This window comes from Euleptes europaea, chromosome 18, assembly GCF_029931775.1.
Source record: "Euleptes europaea isolate rEulEur1 chromosome 18, rEulEur1.hap1, whole genome shotgun sequence".
NCBI lineage: Eukaryota > Metazoa > Chordata > Lepidosauria > Squamata > Sphaerodactylidae > Euleptes > Euleptes europaea.
In genome coordinates this window covers 15,559,175-15,579,355 of record NC_079329.1, presented here as the reverse complement: position 1 = coordinate 15,579,355, position 20,181 = coordinate 15,559,175, and the positions used below count along the sequence as shown (strand labels likewise).

The 20,181-nt window shown below is 45.5% G+C and overlaps 1 protein-coding gene across 1 annotated transcript; it reads right to left on the bottom strand.

Moving 5' to 3' along the window:
• Window positions 1–748: 748 nt before the first annotated feature.
• Window positions 749–19,586, bottom strand: LOC130490466 (serine protease 27-like). Its single transcript, XM_056864294.1, has 6 exons — window positions 19,445–19,586; window positions 5,486–5,515; window positions 4,592–4,754; window positions 2,911–3,182; window positions 1,512–1,681; window positions 749–1,045 (listed from the first exon to the last, which is right to left on the bottom strand). The coding sequence occupies exons 1-6, from the start codon at window positions 19,584–19,586 to the stop codon at window positions 749–751; spliced, it is 1,074 nt and encodes a 357-aa protein (XP_056720272.1).
• Between the last annotated feature and the right edge of the window lie 595 nt (window positions 19,587–20,181).

Genomic DNA, 20,181 nt, shown 5'->3' with positions numbered 1-20,181 from the left:
TTTGGGTTCGGGTTTATTAAACCTGAAAATTTTCAAAAAAATTCTGGAAAACCCAGATTTTTTGAAAAATTTTGGGTTTAATAAACCCGAACCTGGAAAATGCTGAAAAAAATTCAGCAAGGGGGGGGGCATTCCTAGCCCCCACTGCCTGCAGGCTCCAACTCCACAGAGCCCACTGACTGCGGGGCTAGGAACGCTCTCGCCTCCCTATCCAAGCTGCATGCCTGATTGGGCTTCCACGTGGTCCATCAATGACTGAGCAAATGATAAGCAACAGGAACCTTCACCAAGGTTCAGGTTTATTGTGTGTGGCCAAAGGCAGGAACCTTCATATTCAGAAACAGTAAACCTCTGAAACCTAGTGCTAGGAAGGAACAGCAGGAGGGAATCTTGGTCTCTATGCTCTGTTTGTAGGTCCTCTGGGGCAACTGGTTGGCCACTGTGTGAAACAAGATGCTGGACTAGATGGAGCACTGGATGAGAGAGATTGAAAACAAGTAGACTGGTCAGAGAAGATGCTGTCTGGGACACCTGACAAGGAGAAGGTGCAAAGGCATTATCACTGTCAAGTCATTTATGTCCACTGCATTTGTATCACCTTCTGCAAAAATATACTCAGGGTGAATGGGGGCCAGACACAAGAATTCTGGGCTGATGAACTAAGGAATGACAGGGAAATGGGAAGGGGGTGAGAAGAGGGAGAACCCCACAACATATGTCCACCTGTGGCTTCTTCTTTCCACAGATCCTATGCCAAGATTCGATTAAGGGTCCACACTAAGGCCAGCAGCAGAGCAGTGATGAAGAAAGATGGTCCCATCCCATTGGTTCTACCAGTGCCTGTATTCTTGACCTTGACGTTACCCTGGCTAGGCTGAATGAACTCCATGTCAGGGATACGCCGCTGAATCCAGCCCTGGTAGGAGGTTAGACGGATGTACACACCGGGGCGGTTCCTCTCAGCACAGCCTTCCCCCCAGCTCACAATACCAGCCAAGAGCCACTCTTTGTTCATCTTGCACATCAATGGGCCACCAGAGTCACCCTATGGAGACACAATAAGGTATATGAGATGCCCGGAGCCCTAGCTGAAGTAAACTAGATCTGTGGGGAATAGGGTTGCCAGCTCCAGGTTGGGAAATACCTGGAGATTTTGGGGGTGGAGCCTAGAACTTATTTGTTTAAGAGTGCAATTTAATACCCAGAGAGGGAACTGCTCCCTTCACAACACAACACTTACACATTTCCTTAAATGGCACCCCTAACTCACCGGGATATTTTAACAGTTGGGAAAGACCTTGAAGAAACAACTTGTGGAGCTCACAGGCCTCAGTGCGGCCATAGCAACCACAACACCCCTTTATCATAAGTGTTTCAGGTGGTGACAATGATTCTAGGCTGAGAATTTGAGGGGGCTATGGACATTATGGGAGAGAGACCTCATCCATGAGATCTGGGAGGAGAGGGTGGATTGCTGGGAAAAATGGTTCTTGAGGAAAACAGTCCTTTACCTTGCATGTGTCTTTCATGCCCTCAGCATACCCAGCACACATCATGTCATTCTGGATGGATTTTTGGGGCAGATTCTGACCCATGTCGATGCTGTAGAGTCTCCTGCAGGTCTGGGTGTCTATTATGGGCACCTGGAGTTTCTGGAGCTTCTTCGGAGCTGGTAGATCCTCTGCAGTGAAGAACGCAAAACAATGGACAGGCAATGTAGGAAGAGACACTCAGAAAAGACACCTGCCTTTCTGCCAGTAAAAGCAGTGGGTGGTGGGTACATGTGGCTCTCAAACTGGAGCTCCCAGCAGGCCAGCCCTTGCCTGGCCTTATCTCTTCCAATAGCTCTGTGCTTCAAGTAGGGTTGCCAACCTCCAGGTGGTGGCTTAGGGTTGCCAACTTCTAGGTTCTAGGTTGGAGATCTCCCATGATTACAACTGATCTCTATCCAATAGAGATCAGTTCACCTGGAGAAAATGGCCGCTTTGGCAATTGGACTCTATGGCATTGAAGTCCCTCCCGTCCCCAAATCCTGCCCTCCTCAGGCTCCAACCTCAACATCTCCAGGTATTACCCAACCCGGAGCAAGATGAATAGCACCGGCCAAAGCAGAATCCAGTGAAGTCATTGGACTTAGACGGTTGTGATTTTGTTTAGAACCCACTCTATCAGAGGTACAACTTACAGAGACTCGAGCAAGGAGTTTGAATCCTGAAGAATAACAAAGTCAGCAACTCACACGAACCAAATTTTAACAAGGCCACCCCCAAGATAAAAATTAGAGTTAGAGTTGCCAGGTCCCTCTTCGCCACCAGCGGAAGGTTTTTGGGGTGGAGCCTGAGGAGGGCAGGGTTTGGGAAGGGGAGGGACTTCAGTGCCATAGAGGCCAATTGCCAAAGTGGCCATTTTCACCAGGGGAACTGATCTCTATCAGCTGGAGATCAGTTATAAAAACAACAGATCTCCAGCTAGAACCTGGAGGTTGGGGAGAAAAACGGCACCTCTGTACTCGTACCAAAAGGTTCCATCGATGATTGTGGCTCTATATGAACTTTACACAAGGATTACAATATTAGCATTCATTTGGTACTCAGTTGAGACCTTTGGAACTTCCTCTATATATTTGTGGTACTCAGTTGAGACCTTTGGAAATTTCTCTACATTTTTTGTGTGAACTGTACATATTGTATATAATTGTGTTGTATATATGTCACGTATATGGTCTATGTTTCACCTCAGTAGCTTATAAATATTTGCACTTTGTGTATATACAGTACCTGGAGGTTGGCAACCCTAATTAAAGTGGAATGAGAGATCTACCTGAACCGAGGAAAAGAAAACAGGAAGAGCTGAAACATATGGGCAGGAAGAAAATTCCATACTAATCTTAGTCCATCTCCCCATACTTACGTCCTTCACTGATATCCCCCCAGCCTGTGACCCAGCACTTCATGCCTGGGGGAAAGTGCACATTGGCTGCAGGCAGACAGATTGGTATGATGTAGTCAGTGAACCTGACTGGCTGGGCCAACCGCACCAAGGCGATGTCTCCACTCGTGGCTTCTCCTGCATACCGGGGGTTTCGGAAGATTGCTCCAACCCCAATAGAGAGCCTGTGGGGCCAAGAGTTCTCCAGTTTGTAGGCTCCCAACAACACGTTGAATTGAGACGGAATGCTGTTCCTGTAGGTGGATGGATGAAAAACTGCAATGAGAGTTCTAGGATAGCCTACAGCAGTAGTTCCCAAACGTTTTGGGCCACCACCTCCTTGGTTCCACAAACTCAACCCCAGCACCCCCTACCCTATCCAACAACACAGTTGAAGGGGCCCGCCTCTTAGCACCCCCTTCTGCCCTAGGGTTGCCAGGTCCCTCTTCGCAACTGGCAGGAGATTTTGGGGGCAGAGCCTGAAGAGGGTGGGGTTTGGGGAGGGGAGGGACTTCAATGCCATAGAGTTCAATTGCCAAAGCGGCCATTTTTCTCCAGGTGGAGAAAAATCGGCTGGAGATCAGTTGAATTATCAGGAGATCTCCTGCCGCTACCTAGCAGTTGGCAACCCTATTCTGCCCCCTTGCCTCTTAGTGCTCCCCTAGGTAATCCCACCACCCCTCGGGGGTGGTACTGCCCACTTTGGGAACCACTGGTCTACGGTCTTTTTGATAGAATTAAATGGAGATGGGATGTTATCAGGAGCAAGGTCTGAGAGGCAAGCAAGATGAAATCTTGAATCTGGCAATGGAAGGGTGGACTATATTGTGTTGCAACCCCTTAGAGCACAAGGGGGCAGATACTTTGGCACTAGTGTCATGCGCCGTCACATGTAGGGATGCCATCTTCCAGGTGGTGGCTGGAGATCTTCCACTATTACAACTTACCTGACAGAGATCAGTTCACCTGGAGAAAATGACCGTTCTGGAAGGTGAGCTCTATGGCATTATACCCCATTGAAGTCCCTCCCCTCCTCAAATCCCACCCTCCACTGGCTCTGCCTCCAATCTCTCCAGGTATTTCCCAACCTGGAGCTAGCAACCCTAGCCCCATCACTTCTGGCTGCATAACCACAAGTGACCTTGCAATGTCATGTAACACTCTAGGAATTTCTGGGGGGCAGATGGAAGGGATTCCCATAATTCTATGTGCTGCAAAGCTGCAGAAATCAGTAGTGCTGGCATGAAGCATTCTGCCATAAAGCATTTTTGCTGAAAAATGCAGTAAGACTCAACAGGGTGTAGAAATAAACAAAAGGGGGTATCATTGGGCACTTTTGCACTTTGAGCAGGCAACGGTAAATGTTTAATGTCTATCTGCTTCTCGTAGGAGCCCCATGACACAGATTGTTACGCTGCAGTACTGCAGTCCAAGCTCTGTCTGAGGTTGTTAAAATGAGGGTCCCGCTTGCTGGGGGTAAAGGGAAGATGACTGGGGAAGGCACTGGTAAACCACCCCGTAAACAAAGTCTGCCTAGTAAACGTCGGGATGTGATGTCACCCCATCGGTCAGGAATGACCCGGTGCTTGCACAGGGGACCTTTTCCTTTTTTACCTATCTATTCTCATTCCCCATTCTTTTTTCCCCTTTCAGAAATACTCACGGTTGAAAACAGTGTGCTGCTGTTACAATCCAGTCATTGGAGATTAGGGCCCCTCCACATACATGCTTGCCCATCCTCATCAAGCTGACCTGCCACGGCCATTCACCCGCCACAGAGTCTTCACCCCCCACATTCCTGTTGAGGGCAGTGGGGCGCCCACATACTACAGAAAGGAGGAGGAGGAAGAAGAAGAAGAAGAAGAAGAAGAGGAGGAGGAGGAGGAGGAAGAGGAGGAGAAGAAGAGGAGGAGGAGGAGGAGAAGAGGAGGAGGAGGAGGAGAAGCAGAAGAGGAGGAGGAGGAGGAGAAGAAGAAGAAGAAGAATTGGTTTTTATACCCCAATTTTCTCTACCTTACGGCATCTCAAAGCAGCTTACACTCGTCTTCCCTTCCCCTCCCCCACAACAGACACTATGTAAGGCTGAGAGAGTTTGGCGAGAACTATGAGTAGCCCAAGGTACCCAACAGGCTTCATGTGTAGGAATGAGGAAGCCAACCCAGTTCACCAGATCAGAGTCCACCGCTCATGTGGAGGAGTGGGTAACCCAAACCGGTTTTTTGGATTAGAGTCCGTCGCTCTTAGCCGCTACACCACACTTGTTCTCAAGGAACAGAGAGGGATTAAACTTCAAACCGTTCAGGTTCAGGGTGCCTGGTTGTCTGTAAGGGGCAGGGAATACTTAAGGCATGGATCCCCAAGCTTGGTGAGCCTATGAGTGATTTTGGAATTTTGAGAAAGTAGTGGGTGCCATCACAAAATGGCTACTAAGGAGAGGACAATTACAAAATGTTTGGAAGTTCCAATAGTAGGGGTGCCAACTTCCAGGAACTAACTGGATAAGCCTACCCTGGAGACCACTGACTTTAGGATCTGTTTGGGCTAAATGAAAACTCACCTTGCTGGGAACGAATTACCTGGTGATTACCTGTAATGGAAAAAGGAAGAATCAGGGTGTGAGTCACGGCAGTCCACAATCAATCTTTATCAGTTGTCACTGCTGCATTATTATTAATGTTTAGAAAAAGGTAAATGCTGACTCTCCAGAGACTTGCTTGAGGCTGCTTAAAACTAAAGCCATTAAAACACAGTCATTAAAAAGAAAGCCACCAAAACAAGCTGAGACCATTAAAACGAGTCACTAAAAACAAGCCATTGCTATTAAGACAAGACAGGGCATGACAACAGCATAAAATACACATTGATCAGCCTAAAATTATATAGGTAAAATGATCCTCAGGCAAGAAACAGACCATAAATATTCTCATTTTGATTTTCAGGTCAAAAGCAAATAGTAATTTCAATGAAGTAGAGATGTTTCCCAAAAGCATCTTGATTTTTTTGAATATTTTTTTCCAGTTCTGTTTGATGCCATTTTTCCTCTTGGCTACCAAAATTGCTTTGCGGTCATGTTTTCATCTCTGTCTGGGGTAGGGTTGCCAACCTCCAGGTGGTGGCTGGAGATCTCCTGCTGTTACAACTTATCTCCAGGCAATAGCAATCAATGCACCAGGAGAAAATGGCCGCTTTGGCAATTGGACTCTATGGCAATGAAGTCCCTCCCCTCTTCAAACCCTGCCCTCAGGCTCCGCCCCCAAAATCTCCAGGTATTTCACAACCCGGAGCTGGCAACCCCAGTCTGGGGTTCATAAATTCTAAGAATTTTCCTGAAAAGGCCAGGATATTTTTCAGCCTAGGCCCTTGGTGGCTCCCCTGAGTTATCAACTGGTCATTGTGAGCCTCTAAGGAACTGAAAGTTCTTCTTATCAGAGAAAACATTTCAGCTCTTTTTATGATCTGGGATTTGGAGGCATAATAACTAGAGGAGCATTAAAGTTCAAATAATTTCGATAATGTTGAAGAAGTTTTCTATACAAGTTCCGTCTATCTGAGTTTGCTGCTGAATTTTCACTGAAGTGAAATGCGAAACAAACTTGGATAGTTCTTCTAAGGTTAAAGATCTGTAGGAGCTTTAAGTGATGGTTAGGGTTGCCAACTGCCAGGTAGTAGCAGGAGATCTCCTGCTAATTCAACTGATCTCCAGCCGATAGAGATCAGATCACCTGGAGAAAAATGGCCGCTTTGGCAATTGAACTCTATGGCATTGAAGTCCCTCCCCTTCCCAAACCCCGCCCTCCTCAGGCTCCACCCCAAAAATCTCCTACTGGTGGCAAAGAGGGACCTGGCAACCCTAGTGATGTTAGAAGTATTTTGATAAAACTAGCAACAGAAATGTGCATTTCTTTTAAAGGACTTCTTAAGAAGGTCTACTCAGAATCCTACTTCAGTTTATTCAGAGGGGGTTATTCCAAGGAGTTTTTTGGATTGCGCTGTCTACAGTGGAGATTTCTTTTTGGAATTCCAGAATGTTTCTTGTTGAGGTTTAGATATTTTTCTTCATTTTCCCTCCTCAAGAAAATAACACATTTACCAGAGTAATTCTCTTTACCTTCTTGCAAAGAGGTATTGAAAGTTTGCCTATAAACAGTGTATTGTTTCAGCTCTGGATGTATTTCTCAGTTTTAATGCAACATACTTGATTTGAACTAATTTTCATCTTCACCAAAACCCACCCAATGCAATCTAATAATCTCTAATTATGTGTAATGGACACAAAGTAATCCATTTCCAACCAACTAGAATTGCTACTTTTCATTTTATATTGCCTGTAAATTATTCTGCGGCATAATCCAAAACATAATCTATCCCATTCCAGGCTCTGTAAAATTTAATTATGGCCATTGTGGGTAACAAGAGAGTGCCTCAATTTTTATGCCCCAGTTAAATATCTACAGGCTTCTGGTTCATTCACTCGCAAGAAAAAACATTACTTTCACTGCAGCATGACAGATTACATATTTTCCTGCATGGAAATGATCTCCATAGGGGAAACATATAAAATCAGATCGTTCTACCAATAACACCCTATCCAAGATGCTTTAATGGGCATTTTAAGTTACTGTTCCACAACTACGACACTGCTCCTTTCATTCAGAACTCCCAAAGCCCAAGGTCAAGCAACTTCCTGAATGCTTCAGCATTCATGGATGGATGGATGGATGGATGGATGGATGGATGGATGGATGGACGGACCGACGGACCGACGGACCGACGGACCGATGGACAGACAGACAATATCTGTTTTAGAAAATTGAAATCTAAGGGCAATACAAACATGGTAGTTTGAACCAGGGAAAAGGGTTTTTTTTTTTTTTTAATGCACATACACTCTACAGGACTGCTCAGACGAAAGCATTGGGTTGGATCCAACCAGCTTTTCTGTGGGTGAAAAGGATCACCCCAAAAGACTATATTGGGGGTCATGGGTAGGGTTGCCAGGTCCCTCTTCGCCACTGGCGGGAGGTTTTTGGGGCGGAGCCTGAGGAGGGTGGGGTTTGGGGAGGAACTTCAATGCCATAGAGTCCAATTGCCAAAGCGGCCCTTTTATCCAGGTGAACTGATCTCTATCGGCTGGAGATCAGTTGTAATAGCAGGAGATCTCCAGTTAGTACCTGGAGGTTGGAAACCCTAATCATGGGACCTACCTTAAGAAAAGCCATGAACGGTGGGGGCTATAAAAAGGAGAGGAATTGGGTAGCGCTGAGTAAAAAAGCTGGCTGGATCCAACCTATTTGCTTTAAAGTACACATAAAGACATCAGGAAAGTTGATCTCACATGTCAGATAGCTGACAGCCATGGCCTCCGTGCTTTTACTTCTGGAAAGCTGTTTTTCATTTAAAATGGGCTATTTGAGAAGGCGTTGCATGGGTAAGTTTTTTAATTGACGAGCTGATTTACGATAGACATATTTTTATGACATTCTGTAGCTGACTTGTTTTTCTTTGTGACTGTAATGAGGGGTTATTCTTTGTACACGCTTTTCACCAATGTTTTTATATTATGTCATTAGCTGCCCCAAAGGCACACAAGAACCACATTTGGCAGGCAATTCGATATAGAGTGAAATCAATAAATAAACCAAGTTTCAACAAGATCCCCTCAAGTGCGAAGAAACCTGACAAATACATTTCAGAGTGGAAGCCTGAAGCGACAAGGAGAGATTTTTTTTCTGGCAAAAGTTCAGGGCCGGGAACTGACAGAAACATATGATCTCAATCACAAATTTCGCCTGAAAAATCCAGATAGGTTTTCAAGGGCATCTGGTGGAAACAGCTTGACGGTACACTGCACTATGATCTCCGCTTACCGTTCCTCTATTTTATATACATTCTGACCATTTACTTGAAAGGATGACTAGGTGCTAGGGTTGCCAGGTCCCTCTTCACCACCGGCGGGAGATTTTTGGGGCGAAGCCTGAGGAGAGTGGGGTTTGGGGAGGGGAGGGACTTCATTGCCATAGAGTTCAATTGCCAAAGTGGCCATTTTTCTCCAGGTGATCTGATCTCTATCGGCTGGAGATCAGTTGAATTAGCAGGAGATCTCCTGCTACTACCTGGCAGTTGGCAACCCTACTAGGTGTTCTTTCGCATGTGCCATCGAGACAACCATCTTAAATGCACATATATGTTATGTTTATGTACAGTAATAAAAAAACCCTCTTTTTTTCGTATAACCTATTGCAGGGTTCACAGTGGGTAGCCGTGTTAGCCTGTCTGCAGTAGTAGAAAAGGGCAAGAGTCCAGTAGCACCTTAAAGACTAACAAAAATATTTTCTGGTAGGGTATGAGTATTTGAAGAAGTGAGCTGTGGCTCACGAAAGCTCATACCCTACCAGAAAATATTTTTGTTAGTCTTTAAGGTGCTACTGGACTCTTGCCCTTTTCTACTATTGCAGGGTTGTTTTTCTTTCTTCTTGGTAAATACGGTGCCACCCTTCTTGCCACCCATCCATTTTGTTACCACATCCCATTTTAACATTGTGAAATAAAGGTAATGCTAGAGTCCTGCATTTAACGTTTTGGTCGGTAAATTCTAAAGCAGGCAATCCCTGGGCACCCCTTCTCAATCAAAGTACCCTACAATAATCTCTCTCCTCCAATCTCTTATGAATGCTCATTTTCTCATTTGCCTCTCTTCTCCATTACGGTCTTTAACTTGACATTGGTGGGTACGCTTTTTCTGTTCTATGCACTTCAAATAGCACCAAGAATTCTTGAACCAAGAATTACTGTGTTGTGAGGACAGCACAGCAAAAAGAACCACCTGTTGTACCTAACTGAGAGCCATTTGTTTGCAAAACTATTTGCAGATTTCAGGGGAACCTTTGACTGTGTGAGCTAATCACACAAACCGTTCTCTGACAATCTGGTGGAGACAGACTTGCGTGGTTTTCTCATTGCTGGTGCAGCTGCCGTAGGGTTGCCAGGTCCCTCTTCGCCACCAGCAGGAGATTGGGGGGGGCGGAGCCTGAGGAGGGCGTGGTTTAGGGAGGGGAGGGACTTCAGCGCCATAGAGTCCAATTGCCAAAGCTGCCGGGTCTCCAGGTGACGTGACCTCTGTCGGCTGGAAAAGCAGTTGTAATAGCAGAGATCTCCAGCTAGTACCTGGAGGCTGGAACCCTAAGCTGCTGATAGGGATTCCACATGGCAGGTTTTCCTGCATTTCCCCTACCCCTAGCCCCTCACAACAGCCATTCCCCCCCATTGCCATGGGGAGGGGGTTTAAAAATCAGCACGACGTATCATTATAGCATTATAACAGTATAACAATCTGTCTACCAGATTCTCTGAATTCCCAGATTTCATTTTTTAAAAAAGAAGAAAAGTCATTCTCTGTATTCTTTTGTTGTGGAGATATGGGAAAGGCATGGAAGTTGGCTAAAGACTTACTTTTTCCCCGTTTGTCAGCTGTTGCCAGCTTTCTCAATACATATTCAACCCTGTTTGTATATGTGTTTTTAATTGTTGCTGCATGGGACGGTAGGAGGAAGAGAGGAGTATCCCTCTGAGAGATTAGCTATTTCTCAACCAGTGACAAAGCCGCAGTGTAAAGACTGTCCTTGGAAAGGGCGAGGCATGTGGCCACATCCAAAGCCAGGATTAGTGCCAGTGATTCAAAAGCTACTGGCAAAAACCCTGGATGACGGAAAGTTTGAAAGGTTATGTACCTCTAGAGTGGCACTCCTGTGGCAACGGCCAAAGCAGAATTCATTCAGAGTTGTCTTGAAAATGGTAGCATCTCAGGAGGAGGAAGACAAGAGAGCTGTCATGCATATCCTCCCACATGTCACAGTTGAAAACAAGGATGTGTTTGTGATTCCCTGATTCTCATACAGACAATCCCTGTCCAAGCTCCCCACACCCATCCAGTTCCTGATGGCTCTGCCTTCAGTGTACTGCACCCATTTATTTTCCAATCACATTTTTTTTCCCCTTCAAGGCTTTTGCCAGCCTCCTTTTCTCAGGAGAGCTGCATTTCCAGGTTGGATTTTAAAGAAAGATAATCTGGGGTTTCCTCACTGCTGACAAAACCTTCTACAACCTGCATCTGATAGCCAAAAGTTACTTGCCACCATAAAGGGGTCACAAGACTCTTGCGTGGTATAGTGGTTAAGAGCAGTGGTTTGGAGCGGTGGACTTTAATCTGGAGAACCGAGATTGATTCCCCACTCCTCCACATGAGTGACAGACGGTAATCTGGAGAACCAGGCTGGTTTCCCCATCTCCTCCACAAGAAGCCTTGGACTAGTCACACTCTCTCAGCTCCACCTCTCTCTCAGGGTGTCTGTTGTGGGGAGGGGAAGGGAAGGTGATAGTAAGCTGGTTTGATTCTTTCTTAAGTGGTAGAGAAAGACTTCTTCTTATTCTGTAACCTAGTTGTTCAGTCCTATGAATTGTGCCATTGGCATCAGATGTATTAACTGATACTCAAACAACATTCGTGTGTGACAAGGGTTTATATGTTTTTACTGAATTATTTTACATAAACCTAATCTTAAATGGGCCCAGACCTGGATGGCCCAGGCTAGCCAGATCTCAGAAGCTAAGCAGGGTCAGCCCTGGTTAGTATTTGGATGGGAGACCACCAAGGAAGGCCAGGGTTGCTGTGCAGAGGAAGGCACTGGCAAACCACCGCTGTTAGTCTCTTGCCATGAAAACCCCAAAAGGGGTCGCCATAAGTCGGCTGCGACTTGACGGCACTTTACACACACAATCTTAAATGGTGTTTTAATGTTGGACTGTTTAGATGTTCACCATCTTGGGGGAACCTATTTGGGTGGAAAGGCAACATAGAAATGTTTTGAATAAATAAATAAAATCAACTTGAATAGATCTTGTAGTAAGTAAACACGGGTGGCTCATCCCAGTCACCAAAGCAACAAAATACAGTCCAGCCTTATTTGTTTGTGTGTTTATTTTTATTTGTTTTGTGTAGTACAGAGTATGAAATGGCAGGCTGTACAATGCATCAGACCTTTGTGTCCATGTGTCCATATTAGTGTGCATGCATGCTACAGGCAGGATGCATTTCACACATACACACTCCAAGATTTAACTTCTGGAGACCCTGGGAAGGGAGCTACACCCTGAGGAATGGCAGCGCTAACAATTCACAGTGAGGGCATTTTAATAAAGCATTTCCCAAAGGGTAATAAAATCAGTATAATATATATTATACTCATCCTGATTGAATGTGGATGTAGAAGAGAAAAAAGGGGGGGGGAAGAATGTGGATGTAGAAGAAACATGCAGGAAAATTCAGCAGTGTAGAATGGACTGAACCACTTCAGACTCAGGTAGAGGATCACATTTTTGGAATGTTTCCCTCAGTTAAAAGCTCCCTGCAAATAGAAAACCAACACCATACCAAAAGAGACAGGATAGAACATTCTGTACTGTCATGCTAGCTTTCTGTTCACAGGGAGTTTTTTGTTGTTGTTTTTTTAATGTGAAGGAACATTCAAAGCTGGAATCCATCACCTTCAGTTTAAAGTTCATTCACCTCATTCTCTTGACTGTGTGAATCGGGTTTAAGAAATTATCAAAAATTCATTCTGAAATTGTCATGTGAAGTTTGATGCAATTTTCAATTACTTTGGCTCATTTGTATCTCTTCCTCCAGATTCCCACCTAGGTGCGCATATGCATATTGCCCAAACATTGCAAAAAAAAAAAAAGTAGTCTTGATGTAATTGCAAATAGGTTCGTATGTAGATTTTTTGTGTGTGGTGTTTTACTTATATACATACGTATACCTGCACATTAGGAGAAAAAATGTGACCTGCATGTTTTCCCCAGCAGAACAAACAGCTTGGGATCAAATCATGGAAATGGTACAGGGTGTAAATGTTAGAAAGGCTCAAATGAAGAAGAGTTGGTTTTTATATGCTAACTTTCTCTTTTTTTCTTTTTTTAAAGTTTTTATTATGTTTTAAGGAATACTTTCTCTACCACTTAAGGGAGACTCAAACTGGCTTACAATCACCTTCCCTTCCCCTCCCCACAACAGACACCCTGTGAGGTAGGTGGGGCTGAGAGAGCTCTAGCAGAGCTGTAACTTGCCCAAGGTCACCCAGCAGGCTTCATGTGGAGGAGTGGGGAAACAACTCCAGTTCACCAGATTAGCATTCGCCGCTCATGTGGAGGAGAGGGGAATAAAACCTGGTTCTCCAGATCAGACTTCACCACTCCAAACCACTGCACCACAAGCAAAAAATATTTTAACTAATTCCAAGCAAATGAGAATCTTCCGAAACTCCAGTACTGTTACATCAGATGAGTTGGAGCGTAACAACCAATTTGTCGAGAGCAATCAGCTTGGCATTCCATATTCATTAGTTCAATTAGTGTCAAGACTTCGTCTTCATTATACCCATGCTTTGGAATTCATTAAAAAAAAAACTCGCCCAAATCACATGATAACAAAAGCAGGCTGTCAATCATGCCATGCTGAGTTATTGAGCCATCTGCTATAGAGCGGCAAGGCAGTGAATGCAAGAAGGAGCAGGAAATTTAATTTACAAAAGAGTAATCCTCTTAATCAATATCCACTTATCAACCCAAAAGTGTGTGTGTGTGTTTCAGACATTGCTTGCAAGTTTAATGACAGGCACGCCTATGTCAAATAAACTACTTAGACATCAGCCTAATAAATATAACATTCCTATTTGGATTATTATTCCTGCCAAAATCATCATATTCTTCCATATAGAATACAACTATCATGTATTGTCGTTTTGTGAAGGAGGCTAGGGATCACTCACAATAGCCTCACCAAACTACAGCTCCCAGAATTCATAAAGATGTCATAAAGGTTAATTTTATGACATAGTTATACTTTGTACAAAGGTACAACTTGTCCTGTGGAACACCTCTTAAATAGGGCCGAGTGGGAGTGGACCGTATTTCGTAAACATTTTCTCCTCCCATGAAGCAAGTTCTCATCCCTCTTTTTAGCAATATTTGCGACAGCTTTATGAAGAAGGTGTGTGTGTTCACCAAGTGCCAGGGAAAGAAGGAAACCATAGCCAACGAAACCATAGCAATGCTCCCTCAGAATGGGGTGCACATAGGGTTGCCAACCTCCAGGTACTACATGGAGAGCTCCTGCTATTACAAATGGCTGCTTTAGCAATTGTACTCTACAGCATTGAAGTCCCTCCCCTTCTCAAACCCCGCCCTCCTCAGGCTCCTCCCCAAAAGAGGGACCTGGCAACCTAGGTACACATCCCATTGAATGTAAGGCAGTGCTGAAGAATAACCTGCTCGCTCAGCTATCCCACTTTTCTCCCACTCTTTGTCCAAAGAGTTCAGGGAGGCATACATGATTCTCTCCTCCTCAATTTTATCCTCAGGCTACCCTGAAAGAAAGGGACTGGCCCAAGGTTGCCAAGGGAGCCTCATGGTTGAATGGGGATGTGAACCTGAAGTCTTCTCACCACTTTACCACAGCAGGACAACTAGAAAGGGAATAAAGGGACACATTTATTTGGGGCCCTGGTCCCCCCAGGGGTCCAAGAAACCAAGCAAGCCATGTGATGATGTTTGGGTAGGGTTGCCAACTACCAGGTAACAGTTGGATTGTTCGGATTGTCAGAGGGTTGCCAACTGCCAGGAAGTAGCAGGAGATCTCCTGCTATTTCAACTGATCACCAGCCGATAGAGATCAGTTCACCTGGAGAAAATGGCCGCTTTGGCAACTGGACTCTATGGCATTGAAGTCCCTCCCCGTCCTAAACCCCACCCTCCTCAGGCTCCACCCCAAAAACCTCCCACCGGTTGCGAAAAGGGACCTGGCAACCCTATGTTTGAGGTTGGTTTTAGGTGGCCCGAAGGACCTCTGACTAGGGTTGCCAGGTCCCTCTTCATCACCGGCGGGAGGTTTTTGGGGCGGAGCCTGAGGAGGGCGGGGTTTAGGACGGGGAGGGACTTCAATGCCATAGAGTCCAGTCGCCAAAGCGGCCATTTTCTCCAGGGGAACTGATCTCTATCGGCTGGAGATCAGTTGAAATAGCAGGAGATCTCCTGCAACTTCCTGGCAGTTGGCAACCCTCTGACAATCCGAACATGATTAATTTGAACTTCAAGCAAATGAGCTTCCCAGTGCGAGCTGGTTTGGGGAACAATGGCTGCAAACCGATGCAAAGCAATCAGCAAAAAGAGTAGAAGGTTGGGTTATTTTTGTGAATATTTCCACATGCCATTGTTACCGCAAAATAAAAATGTGACCTCACATAACACTGACACGGCACTATACCCAGAACTGCTCCTGTAATCATTCAGTCCTCGGACATTTCACTGGAAAATCATTTCAGTTCTGTATATCTCGCCCCCTCGAATATTCACACACAGAGGGATGCGCTCCCTGCCCCAGATTGCACACACCCCAAACAATGCGCTCCCATAGACCATTAATCCTATCCGTCACACCGCCCAGATTGCTGTGCAGCGTAAATCAAGCAGCCCTGAACACTCTTATCCCATAATCATTTGGATGGCATATAACATTCCCGGAAAGCTCACGTGCTGTTCTTCCCACAAAATATCTCCACCCCACTGCCATGGCAATTCACCAGTGATTACTGGGAGGTCACCAGTGGTTACTGGGAGGAAAGCAGCCATTAACAGTGAACTTCAGCTATATAAATTTTGCCTGATTCAAGATGTCTTTCTTTCATTTACATTCCAAGTTTTTCAAAAAGAGGTAGGGTTGGATTCAGACCAGATTTCCCACTCACACAAATCACTTCTGTCAGTGGAACATTGTTATTTCTCCCCCCACCCCAATTGCAGCCCACGTAACTCCCCAAAACGCTGCTTCTGGGGTATAGGGGACCCTCGGGAAAGCATGAGTGACAAATAGGGTTGCCAACCACCAGGTACTCAGCAAACTAGAAACAGCACTTCACAAGCTAGACACAATGATTATAAAGTAGTGGTATTTAATAACATATCCACCACTGATAGTATATAGGCAAAAACATGTGTTGTTAATTATTGCCTTAAAAGTAACACCAAAGAGAGGACTATGCCTTGTTACAAACAAATAACAGTATTATAGGTAAGTCCATGAAAGGGGGTGCCAACCTCCCTTTCTTCCACAGATATGCTTCTTGAGAGTAGCAATTCAGTAGTGCAGTTGTTCTCAACAGAAGCCCGGTGATCTTTCTGTTTCAGCAATTAATGCCTTCTTCAGGGACCACTATATCATAAATTAGTACATAATACTAATTAACAAATAATAATTAATATAAATATGCTAGTAATTGGCTTAAACAAGGGAGAAAATAGAGAGAAGATAGAGCATCATACTCACACGCTGGCTGTTATTAACATTCTCTGCTGTTTCTAGTTTGCTGAGTATCCTACAGCACGCTAACCTTTGTTTACCACACAAACCACCAGGTACTAGCTGGAGATCTCCTGCTATTACAACTGATCTCCAGCCAATAGACATCAGTTCACCTGGAGAAAATGGTCGCTTAGGCAATTGGACTCTATGGTATTGAAGTCCCTCCCTTCCCCAAACCCCACCCTCCTCAAGCTCCACCCCAAAAACCTCCCGCCGGTGGCAAAGAGGGACCTGACAACCCTAGGTGCAAATCTCGGACCTGCTGCAGGAAGAGACAATAGGTGGAAATTACCACATTCCCTCTGTTAGCAGAAAATTTAGCCTGAATCCAGTTCAACCTGTAGGCCAAAAGCTTCTCTCTTTTGACGGCAAACCTGCTCTCTGATATGTGAAATTTTTGCTGTATGATACCACCAATAACAATCTAGATGCTGCTCCTAGTATAGTTGATGAAACTCACTGCATAAAGGTGTGCTAGAAGGAGCTTCCCAGGGCAGACTGTAGGGTTGCCAGGTGCCTCTTCACCACCGGCGGGAGGTTTTTGGGGTGGAGCCTGAGGAGGGCAGGGTTTGGGGAGGGACTTCAATGCCATAGAGTCCGACTGCAAAAGCAGCTATTTTCTCCTGGTGAACTGATCTCTATCGGCTGGAAATCAGTTGTAATAGCAGGAGATCTCCAGCTAGTACCTGGAGGTTGGCAAGCCTGCCCTGAATGGAATGGAAAGGTGGCATAAAATAAATAAAATTTTGCACAACCCTACTGGAATTAGGGCAGACAATTAGCAATTAGGGCTGACTCCACCTCATTATCTTTGCGCCTCATTTTATCTCTATTTCTTTCAAATGACCCCCTGAATGATCCCCAGAACCAGAAATAGCTTCTGAGTTTAAGCCCTGAGTTCTAGTTTGTCCAGTTCCACCAAAATCTATAGGACTGAAAAGCCTTTCTTCCTAAGAGATCGCTTGTGTGAACAGATCCTCCTCACAGATACAACTGGGAGAACTCCCATTTCACCTCAAGAATAATGCATTTTAAAGGGAGTCTGTTCACCCTTTGGCAGGGATCCAACTGACTTATCCACAGGTGAACAAGGGGGAGGAAGGATCCCTTATGACCACCCAAAAAGGCCAGGCTGGGGATAATGGAACCCAGACGGAGGGAAAGCTGGGTGGAATGAGGGCTGTAGCAAAAAAGGAGAATTGGGCAAGAATGAGCAAAACAGCTGGCTGAATCCCACCCACTCAGCTGTTAGTCACCAAAGGTACAATAATTAAAGGGTAGACAAAGCAAGTTATGGGCCTGCAGGTGTTAACAAGCCCCTGACTCTAACTAGATTCCCAGATGGGCTGCATGCCTGTGTTTCGAGGTCATGCTTCAGTGGAGCAGCATATACTTTATACGGGAAATGCCCCCAGTTCAATCCCTGGTGTCTCCACGTAAAATCTCTCAGGTAAGAGGTCTGTACCAAGAGCTGGTGTGGTTGGTGTTTCAGGCAGGCTAGAGAAGCTTGGGTTTAAACCCCTCCTTGATCATGGAGCTCCCAAGTGATCATGGGCAGTCATTCTTTTGTATTGTAACCTACCTCTCAGGGTGGTTGTGAGGGACCATGTGCACAACCCTGAGCTCCTTGGAGGGAGAACAGGACAAAATGTGATAGATAGGAAGTATCTATCCAGCCGAGTGATGTAGAGTTAGCATGGTATAGAAGCTAACGTAGTGTTGCGGTTAGGGTGTCATCACAGGATCTAGGCAGCCCAGGTTTGAATCCCTGCTCTGCCATTAAAGCTTGCTGGAGACTATGGGCACACTGTCAGCCTGGCCTTCCTCACAAGGTTGTTGTGATGATAAAATGGAGAAGGGCAGGATATCATAAGCCACTTTGGGTTCCGATTGGGGAGATAAATGAGGTAGAAATGAAGTAAATAAATAATGCAAGAGTTCTGGCTTCCAACTGGCTTAAAGACTCGAATACCCCAAATCCTTCCTTGATTTGGGATCTTGAAGTCCAGGAGCCCTGATCTCCATGTCCTTCCTTTGAGTGCCAATATTCCACCCCCTCCCCAAGAAATCAGCTGGGTTGGGCTCTTCAACCCAATTAATTTCCTTTTGCAGAGTGGGAAACACCCAAGCCTTGGCTGTCATACTTCCCCCCACCACTCTTCAATCATTAGGCAATCACTCGCCTAAAGATGGGATAAGAAACCAGAATCCTCTCTCCTGTTGTTTATTTCTGTTGTTCCACTTCCACCTTTTCTATGCCACGCACAGAAACATCACACTTTAGTAGTTAATCTAGAGTTGTCATCATCCACTGTACTAGAAGTCCCAAACACCAAACTTTACTCCTACTTCACCCACTGGAAAGGTAAAAATAAATTAATTACTCTGCTTTGCCCATAAAAAATCAGGAGCATGGAAACAGATAATTAATCCGCCTTCAGCAACCATGAGTATTTTGTCCTTGGAAACCTCAGGAATCCCTGGTTGTTAAATCTACAGTCCACTATGCTCAGGACTGGTTACAATAATTCAGAAATCATAGAATCATAGAGTTGGAAGGGACCACCAGGGTTATCTAGTTCAACGCCCTGCACAATGCTGGAAATTCACAACTATCTCCTCCACACAACCCCAGTGACCCCTACTCCATGACCAGAAGATGGCCAAGATGCCCTCCCTCTCACCATCTGCTTAAGGTCATAGAATCAGCATTGCTGACAGATGGCCATCTAACCTCTTCTGAAAAACCTCCAGGGAAGGAGAGCTTACCACCTTCCGAGGAAGCCTGTTCCACTCAGGAACCGCTCTAACTCATCCATCACTCTTGGTTTCAGTCACCTATCTTCCAAGAAAGTTCTGTGTGACACCTGTGGCTCTCTCCTCCCTCGCTGACTATCTTCGTAATGACCCTGTGAGATAGTTTAGATTGAGTAACTGGCCAAAAATTATCCAGGGAGTGTCACGACATGGTGGAGATTGAACCCCTGCTCTCCCAGACTGTATCCCAACACACCAACTCCTAGACCATGCTGGTCCCACAGCAGATCCTTCTGACTCACCAGATCTCACTCACCTCCAAATGTGGAAGAATCATCAAACCCTTACCTCTGTTGGGTGCTGCTTCCTCTTCACAAGGATTATATCCATAATAATATGTACAGGTCCCGCTTCCTACCAACAAGGTAGCCAACACCAACAGAAGGACTCCTGCCAGTCCACATTGGGTTACTCCTTGCTTCTGTACCATGATTCTCTTTTTGGAACCCACTGAGATCTTCTGCTATTAATTAGTCCTTCCCAGGAAGGGAACAGCAAAAAGAAGGATGCCCTCTTGGAGACTGGGCTCGCTTCTCCGTGAGACTCGGATGCTTTAATACTCAACTGTGAGAAGGGCGGTCAAAATGTCACCCAACCGGTTTGGCAGATGTTCTAGATTGTGAGTGTAGCGTCTGACAGCCAAGTGGGAAGCCAGTTGCTGGAGTCTAAGACATTTGGAGTCTGCCAGATGTGCTGCTGCATCCCCTGGGGATGTGCTAGTCCCCAATGAAGAAATGGTACCCATGCAAAGCATGGCAGAAATCAAGCAGAAGAGGCTACTTCTCCGTAGCATGAGTCACAAACACATGAAGCTGCTTTATACTGAATCAGAGCCTTGGTCAATCAACGTCAGTATTGTCTACTCAGACCGGCAGCAGCTCTCCAGGGTCTCAGGTAGAGGTCTTTGACATCACCTACTTGCCTAGTCCCTTTAACTGGAGATGCCGGGGATTGAACCTGGGACTGTCTGCATGCCAAGCAGAGGCTCTACCACTGAGCCATGGCCCCTCCCCAGCTGTGAGCAA